This window comes from Durio zibethinus, chromosome 19 (genome assembly GCF_047325235.1).
Source record: "Durio zibethinus cultivar Kanyao isolate XHJ-2024 chromosome 19, ASM4732523v1, whole genome shotgun sequence".
Classification (NCBI taxonomy): Eukaryota; Viridiplantae; Streptophyta; class Magnoliopsida; order Malvales; family Malvaceae; genus Durio; species Durio zibethinus.
In genome coordinates, this window is record NC_143180.1 from 17,501,914 (window position 1) to 17,524,380 (window position 22,467).

The window sequence follows — 22,467 nt, forward strand, 5'->3', positions numbered from 1 at the left end:
TTCAAATTCTAGTGAAATACAAAACATTTAGTTGGAAATTTATGCAAGAAAAATTCTAGAAAAATTTAAAAAATTCTTAGCTTCAATGATAGTTTCAAACCACACTAATGCACTAGTCACCATTCTAGCACATGCAAAAATACTACAAAGGTGAAAAAGCACTAGAGAGCTAGAAAGGAAATTTTCAAATGAAAAATATGAGAATTAATGCTTGAGATAAAGTTCAAGTAAGTTCAAATAAGCTAAAGAAATTATAGAGGAAAATAGTAAAAAAGTCTATTATGAATAACATTGAAGCACATGCACACTAGTTTTGGCCTTTCATAGCTTTTTACACTAAAATTCTCCCAAAATTAGTCCAATAGCTCCATATTTCCTTATTTTCTATATTTTCGCCTAGACATTGAATATTTAGGCATTTAGGAGTATTTTTACCAAATTTTGCAAGAAACAAGCAAATATTCAAGAGAAATTGCACTAAAAATATATGATATCATGCTAAAATTTTGGTGCAATCAGCCTTCTGATGATAATGCCATATTTTATTCAATTTTCTTGGTGGTGATATCCAAGTTTTTAGCATATTTTATTTTGATATATGATTTTATTTAATTCTTTCTATGGTGATATATGAGTTTTTTGCATTCTTTATGATGATATGTAGATTTTATTAAAATTTTGCAATGGTGATATATGAGTTTTTTGCATGTTTTGGTGATGATATATGAATTTTATTCAAATTTCTTGGTGGGGATATTCAAGTTTTCTATATATTTTGGTGATGATATACGAATATTTTTTAAAACTTTTCATGGTGATATCCGAGTTTTTAGCATGTTTTGGTGATAATATATGGACTTTATTAAAACTTCTTGGTGGTGCTATCCAAGTATTCAAATTCCAAAATTTCAAATCTTGATGGTGATACTGAGTATTCAAAACTCCAAATTTCATTCAAATCTCGGTAATGATATTTAAGTATTCAAAGTTAAAAAATTCAAATTAACTCGATGGTGATATCTAAGCATTTAAGTCTGAATTTCATTAAAATTTTCTTGGTGGTGATATTGGAGCTTTTATCAAAATTCTCAACAGTGATATCTGAGGTCTCTCTAGTGATGATATCAGAAAAACATTAACATTTTCTCAGTAATGATATTCGATAACCTTTCGGTAGCAATATTCAAAGTCATTTTTCATTATCCTTGGTGGCAATATTTGAAGTTTTCTTACATCATCCTCGGAGGTGATATCTGAGAACCCTTCAGTGACGATACCCAAAGTTATTTTTCTTCGATGGCAATATCTGGGAACCCTGTGATGGTAATAGCTGAAGTCATTTTTTATTTTTCTTAGTGGCAATATCCGAAGTTCTCTTGCATTCTTCTTGGTGTCAATATCCAAAAACCCTTAGGTGGTGATATCCGAAGTCATTTTCCATTCTCCTTGGTGGTGATATCTAAAGTTCTCTTACATTCTCCTCAGTAGCGATATCCAAAAACTCTTTGGTAGGGATATTCAAAGTCATTTTTCATTTTCCTCATTGGTGATATCCAAAGTTCTCTTGCATTCTCGTTGGTGGGAATATCCAGCAACTATTCAGTGGCTATATCCAAGGTCATTTTTTATTTTTTTTAGTGGCAATATGCAAAATCCTCTTACATTCTCTTTGGTGAGGATATCCAAAAACTTTTTAGTGACAATATCTGAAGTCATTTTGCATTTTCCTTAGTGACGATATTTGAATTTTTTTAATTCAAATTTATTTTTAAAAGCAGTAAAACTTTCAAATTTATTTTCAAAATTGTGGAGCTATTGATGAGTAGAATTTTTTAATTTGTTTTTAAAGTTATAGAGCCTTTAGTGAGAGTAGTTTCTCAAAATTTCAAAAAATATATAAAAAATAAAATAAATTCAAAAAATTGAAAATTGAAAAAAAAAGGACAAATCTAAAAAACAAAAAAAAAAAGAAAGAAAAAGAAAAGAGAAGAAAAGAAGAATTCTAAACCTTTAATATTGGACAAAATTGTTGTTTTTATCTTTGCATTATTTTTAATTCTTAAAAATATGCAAAAAAGGGCATTGTGGACACCTAATTTTATTTGGATAAGTTCTAGCTAGTTGTGATTCTTTCAAAGTTGGGCCCAATTTAGATCCAATGTTTATTTAAGATTTACAAATTTTAAAATTGAATTTTGGGTTAAAATGAGCAAAATGCCCCATGGTTAAATATGGTCAAACTCGATCAACCTTGGTTGAACTCAAGTCAACCCTTAGAATTCATAATTGAATAGGACTATTGAGACTTGAAATTAATAAAATTATGATTTGGACTCTTGAAAGTCTTGATTGCTTCTCATAAAGGTCAAATTAACAAAAACTTTTTATGAGTGTTTTTGTACTTTGGCTTTTCAAGGTTGGTTCTTCGTGAAAAACTCTAAATCATGTTTTAATATTATTTCATTAATTTTAATTTAATATTATTTCATGAATTTTGATGTATTCAAAATTTTGATTGTACCTTAGAAAAGTATAAATTACCAAAAAATCTTTTAAGGATATTTTCATAACTTGACTTTTTCGATGTCAGTTCTTCATGAAAAACTTCAAATCATGGTTAAATATTATTCCATAAATTTTGATGCATTAAAAACCTTGAACGCATCTTAAAAATGTTGAAATTATCAAAATTACCTTTTAGGGGTATTTTTATAATTTGACCTTATTAAGGTTGTTTTTCGTAAAAACTTCCATATCATATTTTAATATTGTTCCATAAATTTTGATACATTAAAAAATTTGATTGCACCTTAGAAATGATGAAATTACTAGAATTCCCTTTACGAGTATTTTGTAATTTGACTTTTTCAAAGTCCTTTTTTCATGATAAGCTCCAAATCATAATTAAATATTATTTTATGATTTTTAGTCCATTAAAATTATGAAAATAAATATTGGACCATTGGGTTTTAGGAAAATCATTAAAAAGGCTTAAAAATACTAATAATGGTAAAATTGTCTTTTTTCACTAAGATGGCTACATTAGCAGTCAAGTTGTGCGTTGTAATTTTTTAAAGCCATTAGATTTCAAGTTATCCTATGACCTATGTTGCAAGCCTTGGCCACCAAGTTTGAAGAAAAAGATAAGAATTACTACTCTTAGATACACTTTGATCCAATAGTGGAAAGGGTGTTTTGGTTTTTTAAATAGGAAAAGATAAAGTTGTATTCTGAGATTTTTCCTCTATTTCCCAGCAACCAAAAAAATCCACCCAAAAACTGTTGACAAAAAAAAATCTCTTTCTTACTTTTCATGCATTTTTCATCTTCATTCATGTAGTTCTTTTCATTCCTCTAATGGTTTGTTGGCTACCATTAGGTGTTTCAATGAGTTTTTGGTGATGCAATTTTATGATTATGTGCTTCCTTGCTTTGTGATTTGTTCGCTACATGCTTTATGATTTTAAAAAAATGGTTATCTTCAACTACTTATTTTGGTAATATGCTATATGTTTGATAAATGTTCTTGCTAATAAATATGGTTTTATTGAATATGTTTCCTAAGTGTTTGATAAATTAGAAATGTGGTCTTTTACCATGTTTTCCAAGTGTTTGTGAAATTAAATTGGTCACATAATGGCATGGTAGTATAATTTCAAGCATCATTTGCATTTTCATAAATTGTTATATGCATTATTCATGTAGCATTTGCCTAATCATCAAGCCCTAAATAAGTTTTGAAACCATCATTTTTTGGCTTACTATAAATATTTGTCTTGATGTTGTAGATTTTTTAAAAGGTTCACAAAAATCATGATAAACTCTAAACTCCAAAATTAAACCCTAAAACCAAACCCTAACCTAAACTCTGAACTTGGCCAAACCTAATCCAAACTTAAACCTTAAACCCTAAACCTTAAAACCAACCCTAATCCAAACCCTAAAACCAACTATAATCTAAACCTTAAAACCTCAAAACTTAACCCTAAAGCCAAAGTTAAACCTTAAACCCTAAAATCAAACATTAAAACCCAAAGTCAACTCTTAAACCCCAAAATTAAACCCTAAACCCCAACATTTAACCCTAAACCCCAAAATCAAACCCTAAACCTAAAGTCAAATCCTAAAATCCAAAGTCAACCTCGTAACCCTAGTGAAACATTACATTTACCTTAACCTCTAAACCTAACCTAAGCCATTACCTTAAACCCTAAATCTTAAACCTAGCCCCTAACCTTAAATATGATCCAAGCCATAAATCCAACCCTAAACCTTAAATTATCCAAACCCTGAAACTAGTCAAAATCTAAAACCTTGAAGTCAACACCCAAAGCTATTCCAAAATTCAAGAAATTTACATAAAAATGTCAGATGAAATAATCTATTTTTGAATGCCACCTAAACGATGGGGTGCTTATAGAAAATTTTATTTCATTAAGTTTTTCATATGATTCCTTAACCAAAAAAATAATAATGTGTTAAACAAAATAAAAGAAGTAATAGCATGATTTTAAATATAAATAATTGTACCTAAACTCTACCTAGAGGTTGGGGAAGTCAGGTGGTCTTTTCATATTTAAGAACTTGATTTCAAAATTTCATCTCATTATTATGCATGATATTCTTTTGCATATTTTCAAGAGTGTTGTCCATATTCATTTCCCATGTATATGTCCTTTAATTACTATTTTTATTTTGTTAATTATAGCATCTTCGTTTTTTTGTATTAAATATTTCTATAAAAAATGTTATTAAAAAAATTCTGAATTTTGAAATAAAATAAAATAACATTTCGAGGGAAACAAGTCAACATACTTTGCCTAAAAGTTAGAAAGTTACAAACAATTATCATCTGTAAAGAATGTTATTTTTATGTTAAAGGAATGTCATGGTGAATCTTAGGTGGATAGAGTTATCTTTAAATTCTACCTAGATGTTGAAGAATTTTAAAGTAATTCTTTAACTTAAAGTTTTTCAAAATATTCCTAAATAAAGATTTTTAATAAAACTAATTTTTTTTTCAAAAAATGAAGGGAATTATTATTAAATTTTAAACTGAAAGTATTTTTATGTAACGCAAAAGATAATGCATAATAAATTGGTACCATTTTTTAAATCGAGCGTTGTGGAGGTTCTAATCTTTATTCACATGTAATCATACTCCTTAACCCTGTTATGTTTTCAAATACCAAAAATATCATTTTGATAAACCTCAAATTCTTTTTTTTATTTTATTAAAAAGATAAACTTTTTAGATAACCAATAACACCTAACAAAAAAAAAAAAATGATGACTCCCTTTTTTTTCGATCTTCAAAACTTTTATGTCCTGCAATCAGGTTCATGGACCTACATGTTGCGACAATCATGCTAGCTATTTGAGAATTGTGAGGAATCTATATAATTAATTTTACAAATTTTCACTTTTATGTTGACCTTCTTTTTATTCTTTTTTTTAATCCTTTTTTATTTTTTTTTATTTTAATTTTTTTATTTTAAATTCTAACTTTTCTTTTTCCTATGCATATTTAATAAATTATTTTTTAAAAAAGTTGTATGGGATCCATTTGATATTATTAATTAAAAAACTATTACCCTAATTTTTTTTCCTTTTTCTTTTCTTTTTGTTTTTCATTTCTTTTTTGTTTTTATTTTAGTTTTCTTTTTTTTTATTTCTAATGCTAATTTTTTCCATGCATATTTAATAAATTATTTTATAAAAAAATTGTCTAAGATCCATTTGATATTATTAATTAAAAAAATAAGCTTCCCAATTTTTTTTCTTTTTTCTTCTTTAAGTAGATACTTTTTTTAAGAAAAAGATATTAATAGATGTGTCAACGTATCATTTGAATTTTTTTCAACTTTTTATAATTTTTGTTTTCTTTTTTATATTTGATCTAATAGGTACAGTTTTTAATTAGAGGTTGAATCAAAGTTTTTCTTTTAAAAAAAAAAATTTGATGTCATAGTTGTACATGTTAATGTTTTTTCTTTATTTATTTTATCTTACATGAAAAAAAAGAATTACGAAAATTTAAATGATTGCTTTTTGTTTTATTTTATATTATATGAAAAAAAAGAGCTGACAAAATGATTGATAATAAAACAAAAAAAAATTAAGAGAAGAAGTGAAGTAAAGAAAAATTGGGGTAAGGTAAAAACAAAAAATGGCATGTTATTTTTTTTTACCAAAATAAACTATCTTTCTTTCAATTAAAAAGCAATAATCAAGTGATGGGACAAGACATAAAAATTTCCTATATTTTCATTTTTGACAAATTTGTTTGATTGAGCTTTAGCTCTTCATTTCTTTTAGTTTTGGATATTTTTCTAAACACATAATAAAGATGACTTAGATAGATTTAACTTAAAAACAAATTATAAATTGGATGTTATAATATAAATATTTATAATTTTGTATTATAATTACAAAATAATAAAAATAGTTTTAATATACAAAATATTTATTATATTTTGCATCTTTTATATAAATGTTGCAAATGCATGGTGCTTTTGGCCTCACACATGTCAAGTACTTATGCCTCTTTCATTTTTTTGCTTTTTCTCTTTTCTTATTTTTATATCTTTTTTAATTTTTATTTACTTTTTTTCCTTTTTAAAATATTTAATAAATTTTTTATATTTACTTTTTTATATTTAATAAATTTTTTAACTTTTTAATTTTTATGAGACAAAATTTGACGTTATTGATTAAAAATTTTATGGTGTTTCATACCATCAGTATTTGTATATATATATTATTTATTGAATTTTATATTTATATATATTATATTAATGAAATTATTATTTAATACCTTAATTTAATAAATTTATGTGATATCTTTAATTAGCTTTTTTTCCACTATTTCCTTTGTTTTTTAAGTTTCTATTTATTAATCAAATACATTTTCAAAAAAAAAAAAAGATATAGAATAACAAAAAAACCCATGTCTAATGGGTTTTGATTTGCTTCCATCCAATATGTGTGGATTTATAAAAATTTTGATGCCAGATCAGATGCAATTTTAAGGTGTTTCTTTTTGCCTTAAATATACATATAAAATAATATTTTTAATTCTGTTTGATTATTTGTTTTAGGTATGTACATGTGTACAACTAACAAATTTATTCGATGAGGTAAATTTTATTTAATTATTGAGAAAAATAGAGAAAGATAAGAGAAAAATAGATTTTTTTTTAATTTTAATATTTTAACATTTTTGTCTTATTCATTTTATTCTTGATTTCTTTTTTCAAAAGAATTGTATTTGGGTTTGTTGATGCAAGATTTGCCTGTCAAGTCCTTGGAACATGCAAGTTGGTTCAAAAGCAATACTTTAAAACAATTCAAGTGAATTGCAAATACATTTTAAATCAAAATTTTACTTTTTTGTTAAGCTAAACAATTTTCATTAAAAAGTAATAAGATTTTTTCCCTCTTGATTTATGGTATGCATTTTAGTTTGGAATGAGATTTAGTGCTGCAATTCGAGCATCGTCATGGACAAGTTAGTTCATTATGGAAAAGATAATTTTTCCTTTTGCTTTTGACTTCAAGTTTTTAGATGTTTTGTCAATGCAATAAATGAAAAAAAAAAACCTAAAAAATGGTTGAAGAAATATCCTATTTGATGTTGATTGCGAGAGCTGAACAACAAGATGGAGATCAAATACTTAAAAATAGTTTTGAACGATGACATTCAATATTTTGACATTGAGGTTAGAACTGTTGATGTTGTGTTTACCGTAAACACTAAATCAATTATATATGGTTAAGAATGGCATTAGTAAAAAGGTAAAAAAATAAATATATTCTTAAAAAAAACTCTTTTTTTTTTTCATTTTGGTTGTCAAATTGAACTCTTTTATTGTTTATAAAATTAGTGAGATTAAATTTTATACAATTTTGGAAGCACTGAATATAAGTTGCTATTAACCTTTCATTTTGCTTATAGTATGGATTGACTAAATCTTATATATGTTGACAAGTTTTTATTATTATTTTTGTATGATGTTGATAAAATGAAGAAGTTAGATATTTTGAAAATTTTATCTACTATTAGTTAAGTGTGTAGGGTGTTGGTGATCAATTAATCTTGATGTGTTTGTTAGATATGTACTGATGATAAGATGTTTTAGTTTTAGGTTGCTAAGGATTTTGATTATAGTATTGCTAAAGCATTGAGTTGATAACCAAGCATGTTATCACTCTAATTGTAAACTATCGACCGCCTATAACATGTTTAGAATTAATTGATATTTTAAATTAGTTAATTTTAAATATTTAGGGTGCTAGAAATATCTTGAGGAAAAAAGTTGAATTGGCAACTTTATGTTTATTTTTATCTCACTAATTTTAATATAAATAGCTACTTTTAGGTTGATTTGAGTGAGCACTCTCTTAAATCATTGCTGTTTATTTCTTAAACATAAAAAAGTTGATCTTCTTTAGTTAGATATTGTTGTTTTTGTTTGTGATTCTTTAATGATAGTGAATAAATGATGTCTATGAAGAGTGGGGTTTGTCTTGATATTTAAGGGTTAAAATAGAGTTTCCTTTTTAATTTCTTAAAAAAAGTTTTATATTTATATCTTATTCAACAACAAGAAATCAAAGATTTTTTATTAGGGCATAGTTTTGATATTCTTTGAATCTTTGTCCATGTTTTCCTTTTTCAATTTCAAAAAAAAAAATTTAGCTTGTTATAGGATTCCTTTTTTACTTGCACTTACACTAATTACTAGGTCAATAAGTTGTGATTGCTATAATATACTTTTGATTCTTTCTATTCAAGAAATTTGCTATTCAGATTGTCAATAAGCACTAAATCAAACCTAAGGTACCAATTTTTGCAATGAAAGAAGTTTTTGTGTTTTTTGTATCTATTCAATCATATTAGATTAATAGTTAATAACACCAATGGGAAATAAAGGAAGTTATCCGGTCAATGCCAATTTAAAATAAATTTGAAGATTTCACAATCATGTTGATGACTTTAAGATAAGGTTGATTTTGAAGGATCTTCTTTATGTTGTTTTTTGTAATCTAATTTGATAATTATATATTTCATCATTATGATGCTTATACTAGCAATTTTTAAAGTATATTACAATGATTGATATTATTATCACTATGATTAATTACAAATGTTTGCTTTATAAACCCATAGTGTCGCATGGGTATGCATCTAGTTAATTTTAATATTTCAATATATCTATGTAAGGGTTTAAGGTTATGTTGCTTGGTCAAGCAACAATGGAATACCTTATAATCTATAACATTGATGGTTTAAGTATAAAATGCTCTAGTTTAATTGAATCCAATTTGGGATACATTCCAAGCATTAGTGTTAATTTTATGAGTATATATGTCAATATAAATATTGTAGACACTTAATTTGTTTGCGCAAAATCCAATCATTTGTGAAGCTCTAAAAATCTAACTTAGTTCAAATTCAATATTTCTTCAATTTTGAAAAGTTTTCAAAAATTAAAATTAGAACCAATTTGACCTAAATACCCCAAGGTCAAACTTGGTAAAATCTAGTCAAAGTCAAATTGTTCGAAATGAGTCAAAAAATGATCAAAATGGTTAGAACCATGGTCAACTTTCACAATTACAACCAATTGGAATCAATATGGTTTTAAATTGAAATTAGTGACTTTTAAATCACTAAAAACTTTTATTGCACTTTGAAATGTAAAATTATCAAAATGCTCTTAAAGGTATTTTTGTAAATTGATCTTTTCGAAGTTTGATTTTTGTGAAAATTTTCAAATTATAATTGCATATTTTTAATGATTTATGATGCATTAAAAATCTAGATCGCACATTGGGAGGTATGAAATTACAAATATATCCTTTGGGGGTATTTTTGTAAATTAACCTTCACGAGGTTAAAATATCATGAAAAGTTTCATATCATGATTTTATATTATTTAATGATTTTTAGAATATTAAAAATCTTGATCGTACCTTGGAAAGTATGAAATCATTAAAATACCCTTTAGGGGTATTCTTATAATTTGACATTTCAAAAGTCGATTTTTTTTTAAACTTTTCAAACCATGTTTTTGAATTATTTGATGATTTTGGGTGCATTGAAAACCTTGGCATGCCTTAGGAGGTGTGAAATTATCAAAATACCCCTTAGGGGTAATTTCGTAATCTGACCTTTTCAAGGTCAAATTTTTATGAATTTTTTTATATCTTAATTTCATATTATTTCATGATTTTTGGTGCTTTAAAATCACAAAAATGAACAAAGTGAGTATCGTTTTCCAAGAAAATGACATAGAAATCGAAAACTTTATAATGAGGGTAAAATGATCTTTTCACTTGAAGCCAATAGCATGATTTTTGCATTTGCATGGGCATTAACATTCTAAAATGAAATTTTGTAGTGGCATGAAGCATTTGCATCATTGAAAAACAATTGAACTTGAAAAAATTTGCATTTATATCTTTGGGGCATCCACACCATGTATGAGTATTGGCATTTGCATTTATAAGAGGCATTTGCACCATGAAAAAGAATTTCTTGGTAAAAATATTTGTGTCATAAAAAGAAATGTACATTTGAATCATTGTAGTGTCATTTGCATGGAAAAAACATTGGTATTTACATCATGAAAAAGTTCCATCATTGATTTTTAAATTTGCATTAAGGCGTTTGCATTTGCATCATTTGTTAAGAATTGGCATTTGTGTCATCATTGCATTTGTTAAATTTTGTAAGTATTAAAGAAAGAGAAAGAAAACAAAAATGCTTCAAGTTATAGAAAAAGAAAGAATGACGTTTTAAGAAAAAGGTTAAAAAAATGTGTTAAGGTTTTCTACTAATAATATCATTTTTTATCCCCTCGATGGTGATATTCAAGTTTTCTACATGTTTTCATTCCTCAATGGTGATATCTGAGTTTTATGCATGCTTTATAATGACATATGAATTTTTATAAAAACTCATCGGTAATGATATCTGAGCTTTTGCAAATCTCAATGGTGATATTTGATTATTAAAAACTCCAAATTTCATTGACTCGATGGTGATGTTGAGCATTCAAGTGTGAATTTCATTAAAACTTTCTCGATGGCAAATTCCAACCTTTGCTTAAAAACTTTCTCAATGGCAAAATCTAACCATCTTTAAAACTTTTTGGGTGGTAATATCTAAGTTTTATTCGGTGGTGATATCCAAAGTAATTTGAATTCTTTTCAATGGTGTATCCGAAATCATTTATTTTCACTTGGTGGTGATATCCAAGCATTCAAGTTTAAATTTCATTAAAATTTTTCTTGATGGTGAAATCCGACCTTTCATTAAAACGCTCCCGATGGTGATATTTGAAAATTTTCAAAATCACTTAATGGTAATATCCAAGTATTCATGTTTGAATACTTTTAACATTTTTTGGTGGTAATATCTAAGTATTCAAGTTGAAATTTCTTAAAAATTTACTCAGTGATGATATCCTAACTTTTTCAAGATTCATTCAGTGGCGATATCCAAGTACTCTTCTTCGATGGTGAATTAGAAGTCTTTTACGATATGGTGATATTCGAGTATCTAGGTTTGAATTTTCATTTCTCTTTAATGATGATATTCGAGTACCCTTAGGTGATGAAATTCAAAGTCATTTGCCTTTACTCAGTGATGATATTTGAGTATCCAAGTTTGAATTTGCATTCCTCTTTGGTCGTGATATCCAAAATCATTTTTTCTCAGTAGTGATCTCTAATGTCTCTTTTGTGGTGATATTTGAAGTCAAATCATTTTTTGATGGTGATATCCAAGTTTTTATTTAGATTTATTTTTAAATATCTCTTAAAGAAAAAAAATAAAAACAAAAACAAAAAAACCAAGTACAAGTGCATAATGTGAACAAAATTGTTTTCCTACACATTGTGTTCCTTGCATTCATCACATACATTATATACAAAATTAACTTGTTTTCTAAGAGAAAACAAACACATTTGAAGAATGAATACTTCTCAAGAAGAAACCAAAGAAAAGAAAAAATCCTTTAAAGAAGAAAAAAATCCTTTACCAAGCCCCAGACACAACCAACCTTTTCTAAAGAGAAATTTTCAAAGTTTGTTGTCTATCTTTATAGGAGCCTTTTCAAAATGAGATTTATAAAGTTCGTTGCCTATCTTCATAAGAGAAATTTTTAAAAGTCACATGCCTATCTTCATAAGAACCTTTTTTAAAATGAAATCCGTTGCCTATCTTTACAAGAGCACTTTTCAAATAATGATTTTTAAAGTTACTTGTGTATGTTTATAGGAGTACTTTTCAAAAAAAAAATTTTAAAGTCACTTGCCTATCTCTATATAAGCCTTTTTCAAAAGGAAATTTTTTTTAAATTTATTGCCTATTTTCATAGGAGTTCATTTCAAAAAAAAAAAAAATTATTGTTTATCTTCATAGGAACCCTTTTCAAAAAGAGATTTTTAAAGTTTATTGCCTATCTTCATCGAAACTTTTTTTAAAAAGAGATTTTTTAAAAAGTTTGTTGCTTATCTTTATAAGAGCCATTTAAAAAAAAATTTAAAATTTGTTGGCTATCTTCATATGAGTCATTTTCAAAAAATAAAATAAAATTTAAAGTTTGCCCTCTATCTTCATAGAAACCATTTTCAGAAAGAAATTTTAAAGTTTGTTACATATTTTCATAGGAGCCATTTCAAAAAAAAAAAATCTCTAACATGCAAAAAAACCAACAACACACAAGTAAAACCCTCTCAGCCCAAGCTTTAGGACAAAATTGGTGTTTTTAGTCTTTGCATTATTTCTGATTTTAAAAACTATGCAAAAAGGCCCAACTGTAAAGACCTAATTTTGTTATAGCAAAATCTGACCATTTGTGAAGCTCTCAAAATCCAACATAATTCAATTCCATCATTTCTTCAAGTTTGACAAGTTTTAAAAAATTAAAATTGGGACCAATTTAACCTAAATGCCCTTAGGTCAAACTTAGTCAAATTTGATCAAACAAAATCAAACTTGGTAAAAAAAGGGTCAAAATGGTTAGAATTTAGGTCAACTTTTACAATTCACAACCAATTGGTTTTAAATTGAAATTTGTGGTTTTTAAAGCACTAAAAACTTTGATTGCACTTTAAAAAGTGTAAAATTATCAAAATATCCATGAGAGTATTTTCATAGTTTAGCCTTTCCAAAGTTGAATTTCCATGAAAATTTTTGAATCATAATTGAATTCTTTTTATGATTTTTGATACATTAAAAATCCATATCACACTTTTGGATGTGTGAAATTACAAAAATACTTTTTAGGGGTATTTTCCTAAATTGACATTTTCAAGGTTTGAAATTTGCGAAAAGCTCAAGATTATGATTTTATACTATTCAATAATTTTTGGAATATTGAAAACCTTGATTGTACCTTAAAAGGTGTGGAATCATTAAAATACCTTTTAGGGATATTTGTAATTTGACCTTTCCTAGGTTTTTTTTTCCAAAACTTTTTAGATCATTTTTTGTATTATTTGATGATTTTTGGATTTTCACGAAAATTTTTGTAATTTAATTTCACATTATTTCATGATTTTTTGTGCTTTAAAATCACAAAAATAGAGAAAGTAGCATTTTTTCCCAAGAAAATGGACTACAAACTAAAAACTTCATAATTTGGGCACAATGGTATTTTCATTTGAACCAAACAACATTAAAAATCTAATATTTGGCAATGCACATTCTAGACCTTAAAATGACATTGGGGAGCTTGATTCAATGGCAAAAACTAGCTCTTTGCAATCAAAACAAGGGACTATTTTGGACCAATGGATGCTTTTACAATTTAAGGGCTAAAATTCAATTGTAAGGGATATTTTCATCTTCTTCTTGGGTGGGAAACATTGAGAATCAGAGGAAGGGAGTTGGGAAAAAATGCAAAAAAACAAAGGAAGAGAGAAACCAAACAAAAAACATGAAAAAAAAAAAAAGAATGTTGAAAAAGGCCTAGAAGAATGTAGAATTTCTATTCTCTTTTCTTGCATTCCATTACATTCCCAATATCTTTTCATAACATTTTCATATTAGTTTTTTTTTTTTTTTTTTGAAAGATTATAGTTTGTATTCAATCTTGGTTCAAAATTCAACCAACTAAATCATAGTTGGATTTGAGCTTAAAAGAATCAAGTGACCAAAAAGCACAATCCATCATTGAAACCAAGTTGAAGGTTCAACCAAGCATTCTTTCATCATGGCTAAACCTCATCTTGTCTTGTCTTGGGTGTTTTCTTGCTTTAAATCATCTATATAGAGGCTTTGGTTGTTGGTTTTATTTGTTTGATACATAATGAATGTTGGTTTTAATAAGTTGTGTATGGTGTTTGGCTTGTGTATATATTTTTATTTTTTTTTATATATTAGTTTATCACATGTTTATCAAATATCCTTACATGATTAAAATGTTATTGTAGTATGGTTTCATAGATGTTTCGTGCATATTTAGCTTGAATGAAGTGATGATCGTATGATGAAAATGAAATGAAAGTTTCAGCCATGGTGATTATTAATATAATTGAACTTTGCTCTTCATTTTGTAGCAAATTTTGTTTTGTTTCATATTTGTTTTATTTAATTTCTATGCAAAAAATGTTAGTTTAGTAGGTTATTTTGTTGATTTTTGGTGGTTTTTTGGTTAGTTTTCAAAGAAGAACAATGTGGAATATGTTTTTAAAGTTTGAAAAATTTTTGTGTTTAATTTATTTTTCATATGTTTTCACATATACATTTTGATTGTAAGTGTTAAGGCGTACAAGTGATACTAATGACATTTTAGTCAAGATATTGTCTCACAGGGATTAAATAAAGAAATTTTTAGACTAAATATCTATTATCACCCTACCTTTTTATAGTTGGCTCAATCACCAAATTAAAATAAAACTAACTACGAAAATAAAAGCAAATAAAATATGAAAAATGTAATACTAAGTAAATGAACAAATGAACAAGAACAATAAGTACAATGCATACTAAAACAAATGTAAAATTCAGTAGATAAATCAAAGTAAAATCAAGATTGAATTGAAATTGAAGTGATGAAAATGTAAAATGCAACTAACCTTGCAAACCCAAAAATACAAAGCCAATCTAGACAAACTGTAACTTAACAATTAAAATGAGATTTAATTGGCAATAAAGCCAATGGATTCATACTTAAAATCGCAAGATCAAGTAAAGAACTAAAGTAAAAACAAATTCGAAGAACAAATTGTGAAATAAAATTGCAAGGTTTAAATAAAAGGTTATCACAGAATGTAAAAAAAGGAAAAAAAAATTGAAAGCATGACTTTAAGGTGGATTTCTAACTCTAAATCATGCAAGATTAGATGATTATGAACTATAAAATAAAAGAACACTAAAACAACATGAGAATTCAAATTGAACAACAAAAATTAAAGAAAAATTGCAAGATTCAACAAAAGAAAGTGGAAGCCAAAACAGATTTTGTAAGCTAAAAACTAACATTTTATGAAAAAAAAATTAGATCTACAATTCTCTAGAATGAATGAACTAAAGTTGACCTAAAACTAGATTCAACAAGAAGTTTCTTACAAAATCTAACAAGAAAATCACAGAATATATATATATATATATATATATATATATAAACTAGCTCATTGAACTAGCTACACAAGATCTATGCAAAACAAAGAAAAACATAGCAGTAAATAAACAATTCATCCAAACAGTAGTCAAATTCATGAACTAAATTACAATAAAATAAAAATAAGTAAGATAACAAGTAAGTGTAAGAGATTAAAGGTTTAAAAAAACAAACAATTTGCTAACTACAAGCATAGTCATTTAGTAAAGGTTCCAACCTTCACTAAAAATCCATATAATTCTCACTCATTCTTTTAGCAAAGATCAATATGACTCTTACAAGTTCTCGCTGTAAATTTTCTTGTTAATTATATATAATGAAAGATAAAATAAAACCCTCACTAAATGTAAATAATTAACGAAAGTTAATTTTAATTATCACTAAATGTAAAACTTATAATAAAGATCAATTTTAACTCTCACTCTATCTTTTACATTTACCGAAGGCTTTTATTAACCTACCCTTAAAATTTTTACTTTTAATGAAAGATTTTATTAATCCTCATTTAAAATTACTTTTATTAAAAATTATAAAATTGTAATCTTCACCATAACACTTTACATTAATTAGTGAAAAAATTTCAAAGCCTCACGAAAAATACTTATATACTTTTATTTAATTTGTTTATAAATGTATATATATTTTTTATATTTGTAATATTTACTCCAAATAAAACATAAATAAATAATATTTATCCCAAGCATAAAACCTATTTGCATCCACATACAAATTTCAAATGTAGCAGCTGTATTTACCAATCTGCCTGTCCCATAACACAATCAGTAGATAGAAATTTTTTGTACCACTACTGCATCGAATTCAGATCCTTCAAGGTTCTTTGTATATTCGGGGGGGTCATTCGAACAAAACTAAGCTGACTGTAAACTAAAAATGCAGCCTAAATATGTTTTTCGGTTCTGTCAAGCTTTCATTATCAGGCCAGGCACCTATTCCATTCACATTTTTGGGGGGAAAGTAGGCAAGAATTCTTTAGATTTTGGTAGAGAAAGCTCATGGAACCAATCATGATTAAGAGCATCATTTGTTATTCTCTGCATAGATAACATAAACTTTGATTAGCAGAAACCAATACATATAAAATAAAGTTAACAAATTAGGGTTCTTAACTTACAGATATTTACTTTCTCAGGATCATATATAAAAAGCCTGTTTAACAGGTCAAATCCAACATCAGAGAGAACTGGAGATCCTGTGAAAGATACAGCAGGTAACTTCCTACGCAACAAATTATACCTGGAAGAAGAAAACAAACACACCTAATTATTAAACTGCAGATCACATGACAAGGTAATCAATAAATACTGAACATATAGAAAATCATAACAAATACAAGTAATTTAGATGAGGAGAGTAATTGTCTAGAGAGATACTTACGGTTGCTTAGAATAATTTGCTTTGGCCTCAGGTAATTCAGCAAAACCAGCCCAGATCTTCTCGCTTGCAGTACCAAGAGTATCAAATATTTGCAACAATAAACCATCAGGACCAAACATCAGGAAAAAAAAAATAGAAATAAGATAAAAGAAAGAAGATAATTTTAATAGAAACAATAATAACCTTGCTAAGCTGATCAATTTCGCTTGTCCTTTTGAAGAATGATTCCTTAGCTAACAACTCAGCCATTATACAGCCCACAGACCACATGTCAACCACTGTTGAATACTTCTTTGGTCCAAGCAAAAGTTCAGGTGGTCTGAAATGCGAATATCAAAGAAAGATAATATCAAATTCAAAAGCTCATAAAAAATCAAAATATACAATAACCACGTAAACATTGTCATGGTCATCTGCATCGACTTCTTTAACTTTCACAACCGAAGCAGTATGAAAAGATGCAAGAATGTTAATTTCCCTTAGTGAGGTCAAAGGGAAACCATATTTTTCAGAATCTTTCCGATCAATAATCTTTACCTTCTTCTGAGTCATAATTTCGTCCGTCTTCTTATCCTTAGCTCTATAAACAATACCATGAGTACATTCACTAATTTTCTTCAATTTTTCATATTCAAAAACATTTTTGTAACCTAGAAGCATGTTCATTCCTCTTCCTGCTGGCTCTTCAACATCTAAATCTGACTGGTCAAAGAACTGCATCTCCATCATGCATGTCATCAATGTCCATCACACCATTAGAGTCCAACTCACATTCCATATCTTCATCCTTGCAAGCATACAGTACACTACTGCTTCTTTTATTAGATAGTACAGCATCTCCTTCAGATTCCTTTGTAGGTGGAAATTCTTGAGGCCAAAAAAGAAAGTCCACATGACAAAGCCATTGTTAGGCATTATGCAAGATTCCAGTAAGGTTCACCGCCTACGGTGCTTCCTTGTATAAAATCTTGCATTTGCAAATAAATCAGTCACAAAAGCATCTTCAACAATACCCTCCCAATAGAAAAGCATCAGAACACCGATACAAAAAAAAAAAAAAAAGGACAAACATTAAACATCTAGGACAGCCAATCTTCAAAACTTCCAAAGAGCAACCTATAAAACAAAAAGAAACCATAACCATACCTGGAGAAAGAGACTAGTTAGTTTAGGACACCCAAGCTTCAAAACTTCCAAAGAGCAACAATTGCTGAATTTAAGATAGGCAGGAAATTTTTGAAGGTAACAGATAAAACAAAAAGAAACCATCTATTAGATAAAGAGAGGGAGAGCCAGACTTAGATCACTTGGACATAACAAAATACATTCCATCACTAAAAAATGGATAAAAATCAGACTCATGTTTCTAAATGATAAAAGAGCATACAGCGGAAGCTAGTACCACAATCAAATGAAATAACTGGCTTTAATTTTAGTTCCTCCTCCCAAAATTGAAAATACGAAATTAAGAAGCTGAACACAAGAATTCAATAAATAAACAAAAACTACAACATTTACAGAATTAGTAATACTATATTCAGATATATCATTTAGGTATACTCATGCTAACTAAGTCAGCCAAGTAAGAAGTGTCACCCCAACCATACCTTCATTCTTAATTTCTTGGCTCGCTTAGATATGTGACCTTGAGACAGCTCTCAGCTCTGCTAATCCTGATCACAACAAATTTGACAGTTTACCAACAAATTAGAAAATTATGTAAATTGTGAATTAGCACATTAATACAGAATTTCATGGATGGAGAATGAGAATAAGAGCAAAATAATGAGTAATGTGTACCCAGGGATCTATGAATGGCAGAGTAGATAAATAAAGGATTTTATCAGGTCATGCATGGGTAAAAAGTACTTAGCATCAGACAAAAAGTTTATATGACATTCAAGCTTAGGTTTATGACATTCTAATACACTTTTACTTGTTAAATAAATTAAGAAGGAAATAAATATACAGAATGTTATGCATGCCTAAAATTAATGGGAGTGCTATTACCTAATGCAAAGTGGAGGAGCACTGTGTCAACTTTGAAACTGCAGGAGACGAGGGTCTCCATCATTTGTGTCAAAGATCCACATCTGCAGAAGATAATAATTCAGAAATGTATTTCCTTATAAGATGAATGAACATGCTAGGCAGAGGCGATAATGCAAACAAACACCGATAAGCACCACACTGATCTGAAAGAAAATCTAAATTATATCAAGCATGCAACCCATTTCTGCTAGCAAAATTTTGCATAAAATTATCAATTAGCCACCAGATAGTAAGGAAAGTTATGCTAGTCATAACAATCCCCAGCCACTTCTCTAATTAGAAAGGGAAGAATCAGACTTAACAAGATGCATAATAGCTTAGTGTAAAAGCCAAATCTTAAACAAACCATAACATAGTTCTTACCATAATTATAAAGCATTAAATATGATACTATATAGCTTCAAACCTCGAATACTATTACCATCAGTTTTGATACAAAGCAACTAAATGCATATACCGCATCCAGATTGTATTTCACCTTACTCAGACCACTTAAAACTGTAAATATATCAAGAGCATTAATCTATGCTTCTCAGCGCATCAAGAATCAAACATGGCATTTAAGGAAAGTATCAGAACAGTCATTTTCTGGAATAAATCAAAATAAAAAAAAAACAATTTCTTCTCTATTTTTCAGAAATTCTCATCGATTAGGTATAAAACCCTAAAAACCTTAAAAACCGAATAAACCTCGAAATATTACGCAAAGAAAATAGGGAAAAATAAATGCTGTTACCTCTCAGCCCTCGAATTACGCTTCTCTTGCTCAGACAATTTGACAAGTACGTCGAACCGCTCAGTTCGGTGAATCTTCTTTTGGGTATCGTTAACGGGACCGCTGCTATCCCCTGCTACCGAGCCAACAGTAGTCCCGGTGGTCTTCGAACTTTCGCTATCCTTTCGAGATACCTCTGAAGCAGGAGTATCAGTGCAACGAGGATCGGACTGACTCGTGAAAGGCGGGGCGGGATACATGGTATTCTTAGAGCTTGGATCTGCCGATGTATTAGCGACGGAGGCTATAGTGGTGGTGGTGATGGTGATAAGTTTTCTCAGTGGTTGCCATCGGAGAGGTAGGAAGGTTGGTACAAAAGGTTACATGAAGACTGAAGCAAAGGCTGGCAGGTAGCCGCCAAGAGAGTGAGGTGTTTTGGCGTGCGTTTTTTGTGGCGTTTTTAGGAAGGTCGGGGTGCCGTTTTTAATTGTAGAAAATTTATTTCATGTATAAAGAACAATTTGTGAGGATCAAAACTAAGTTTACACTAAAAATTACTTTTAATGAGCGTTACAAGTAAATCTCATTAAAATGAAATTTTTAGTGAAAGTTAGACATACGATTCTCAATAAATTTCTCACTAAAACTCATTTTTCTTGTAGTAATTGCACCTTTTTCAAATTTTAATTGTTACTTACAAAAATTAATTAAAACGAATGAAAATAAATTTGAATATAAAATTTTACTATGTTATCGCTTAATAAATTAAGAAATTAAGAGAAAAATGAGTAAAATTGAGTTAGAAATCAAAAAGTTTCAATTAAAAAACTGAAAAAAGATTGAATTTTAAAATAGAATTGAGATTAACAAAAAATTAAAGGAATTTAAATATTAAATTAAGAAAAATCACAAAACTCATTGCGATAATCTTAACAAATATTGAAAACCACTTCAGGAAATGCAAATTGGAAATCAAATTCAATAAGGAAAATTGAAATATAAGGCTATTTGACAAGAAGGAAAATAAAACTATAGGAAAGAAAATGCAAAAGACTAAATGAACAAAAAAATTATATCTTAATATAATATCTCCCAAAATTTCAGCTCTCATCCCATTTAACTCCAAAATATCCCTCCAAAACATCTAAGATAAAATGGTCTTCTAGAGACTTCTTTCCTCTTTCCTCACTTGATTACACAGTTGGTTTTGACACCTAAGTTTCTTCATTTTTTGCAAACTTCCTTCATGCGTTTTTGCTAACCTAAAAAGTTTACTTTATAACCAATGATAGTTCTTCAAAATGCCAGCGCAGCATTCTTTAAGTCCTCATTTGAATCCCTAACTTGGCATCAAATGCAAGCATATGAAGTTATAGCAATGTAGCTTTCTTTCCTTTTCCTTGTTACCACTTCTTACATGAATTGTTCTTCACTTTTGGTACAAAAAATTCAAGTATTACACAAGCAAATTTAACAATAAATCACTAGAAAAATACCGAGAATAATGTTAAAAAAAATCATGGAAGAAAGGTTCAAGAAAACTCCCTTAAAAGCAATATAACTCAATGACACTAATTTAGACCATTTTCACAATTTGCATAAAAAAATTTTCCAAAATGTATCCAAATTGTCCAAATTCCTCATTTTCTTTATTTTTATCTACATATGAGAAAATATGCATTTAAGAGTATTTTTGCCAAACGTTTTAAAGAACAAGCAAAATATAAAGAAAATTGCACTAAAAATGAGCACAAAAATACTAAAATTTTAGTGCAATCAAACCTTCAAACTTAAATTTTTGTTTGTCCTCAATCAAAACAAGATTGAGCAAGAATCAACATATATTTTCAATGCTTCATTCAACATGAAAGCCTTATGGTTTGATCAATGAATATAATTGAAACAAAATCATGAACAAGTGCTAATATACAAGAATTAACTTAAGTTAAGATCATTCCTAACTATGGTTTCATAAGTAAGCAACAGCTTTCACATATCTTTACATGAAATCTAGTAAAGTTATGGAAAACATGAAACTTCAATAACAAAGATCAATAAAGTATGGTCAAGTTCCATAAGTTTGCTTATCACATCTCTTTTCACTATTATAGATAAACACATGACTAAAGATTATTTAGGACTTTCATAAGCTTATAATGTAAGGCTAGAGTCAAGGTATGGTAAAAGTCAATTTAGGCTTAAGTACCCTAACAATGCATTACTTGTATAGGATCATTCATAATTGAGTTTTCAAAGTAAAAAAGATAAGCTTGACTAAAGAATCTCTCCTTAAACTTTGATTTTGCCTACTTTTCTTCCTTTTCTTTTTTTTTTTCTTTTCTTTTTCACCACTTTATTTTTTTTGCTTTTTCTTTTCTTTTTCACAACTTTTTCTTCTCCTCTTTTTTACTTTTCATTTGCAAGCTAGCTTGACTTTTTTTTTTATTCTTTTTTTTATTTTTTATTTTTTTTCAAGCTTTACCTTTCTTCCTTAATAATGCATAACTTACAAATGATGCATAAATGCCCTAATGCATATAAGGCAAGGTACCCAAAAGATAGGAAATATATAAATCAAGGGTATGAGCTTGTAACATGATTTCAAAATAAAGAAAAGGATATCATAATTCTCAAATGGGGTGACTATGTAAATATTAGATCAAGGAT

At 27.8% G+C, this 22,467-nt stretch overlaps 2 protein-coding genes across 9 annotated transcripts; both read right to left on the reverse strand.

Annotated features, from left to right (window-relative positions):
- Window positions 1–16,310: 16,310 nt before the first annotated feature.
- LOC111310445 (uncharacterized) lies at window positions 16,311–20,343 on the reverse strand. Of its 8 annotated transcripts, none has more exons than XM_089748621.1 (9): window positions 19,822–20,341; window positions 19,044–19,126; window positions 18,641–18,706; window positions 18,180–18,243; window positions 17,571–17,900; window positions 17,217–17,352; window positions 17,034–17,096; window positions 16,771–16,892; window positions 16,311–16,690 (listed from the first exon to the last, which is right to left on the reverse strand). In XM_089748621.1, the coding sequence occupies exons 1-3, from the start codon at window positions 20,058–20,060 to the stop codon at window positions 18,666–18,668; spliced, it is 363 nt and encodes a 120-aa protein (XP_089604747.1). In that variant the 5' UTR covers window positions 20,061–20,341; the 3' UTR covers window positions 16,311–16,690; window positions 16,771–16,892; window positions 17,034–17,096; window positions 17,217–17,352; window positions 17,571–17,900; window positions 18,180–18,243; window positions 18,641–18,665. The 8 variants fall into 8 exon arrangements, with proteins under 8 accessions (XP_089604747.1, XP_089604745.1, XP_089604742.1 ...); XM_089748619.1 differs by having other exon boundaries at window positions 17,571–18,000; window positions 19,822–20,340; XM_089748616.1 differs by lacking the exon at window positions 18,180–18,243 and having other exon boundaries at window positions 17,571–18,179; window positions 19,822–20,343.
- Window positions 16,595–17,948, reverse strand: LOC149513467 (cyclin-dependent kinase G1-like). The gene is made up of 6 exons (XM_089748673.1): window positions 17,805–17,948; window positions 17,418–17,747; window positions 17,217–17,324; window positions 17,034–17,089; window positions 16,781–16,892; window positions 16,595–16,690 (listed from the first exon to the last, which is right to left on the reverse strand). The coding sequence occupies exons 1-6, from the start codon at window positions 17,946–17,948 to the stop codon at window positions 16,595–16,597; spliced, it is 846 nt and encodes a 281-aa protein (XP_089604799.1).
- Window positions 20,344–22,467: the final 2,124 nt, after the last annotated feature.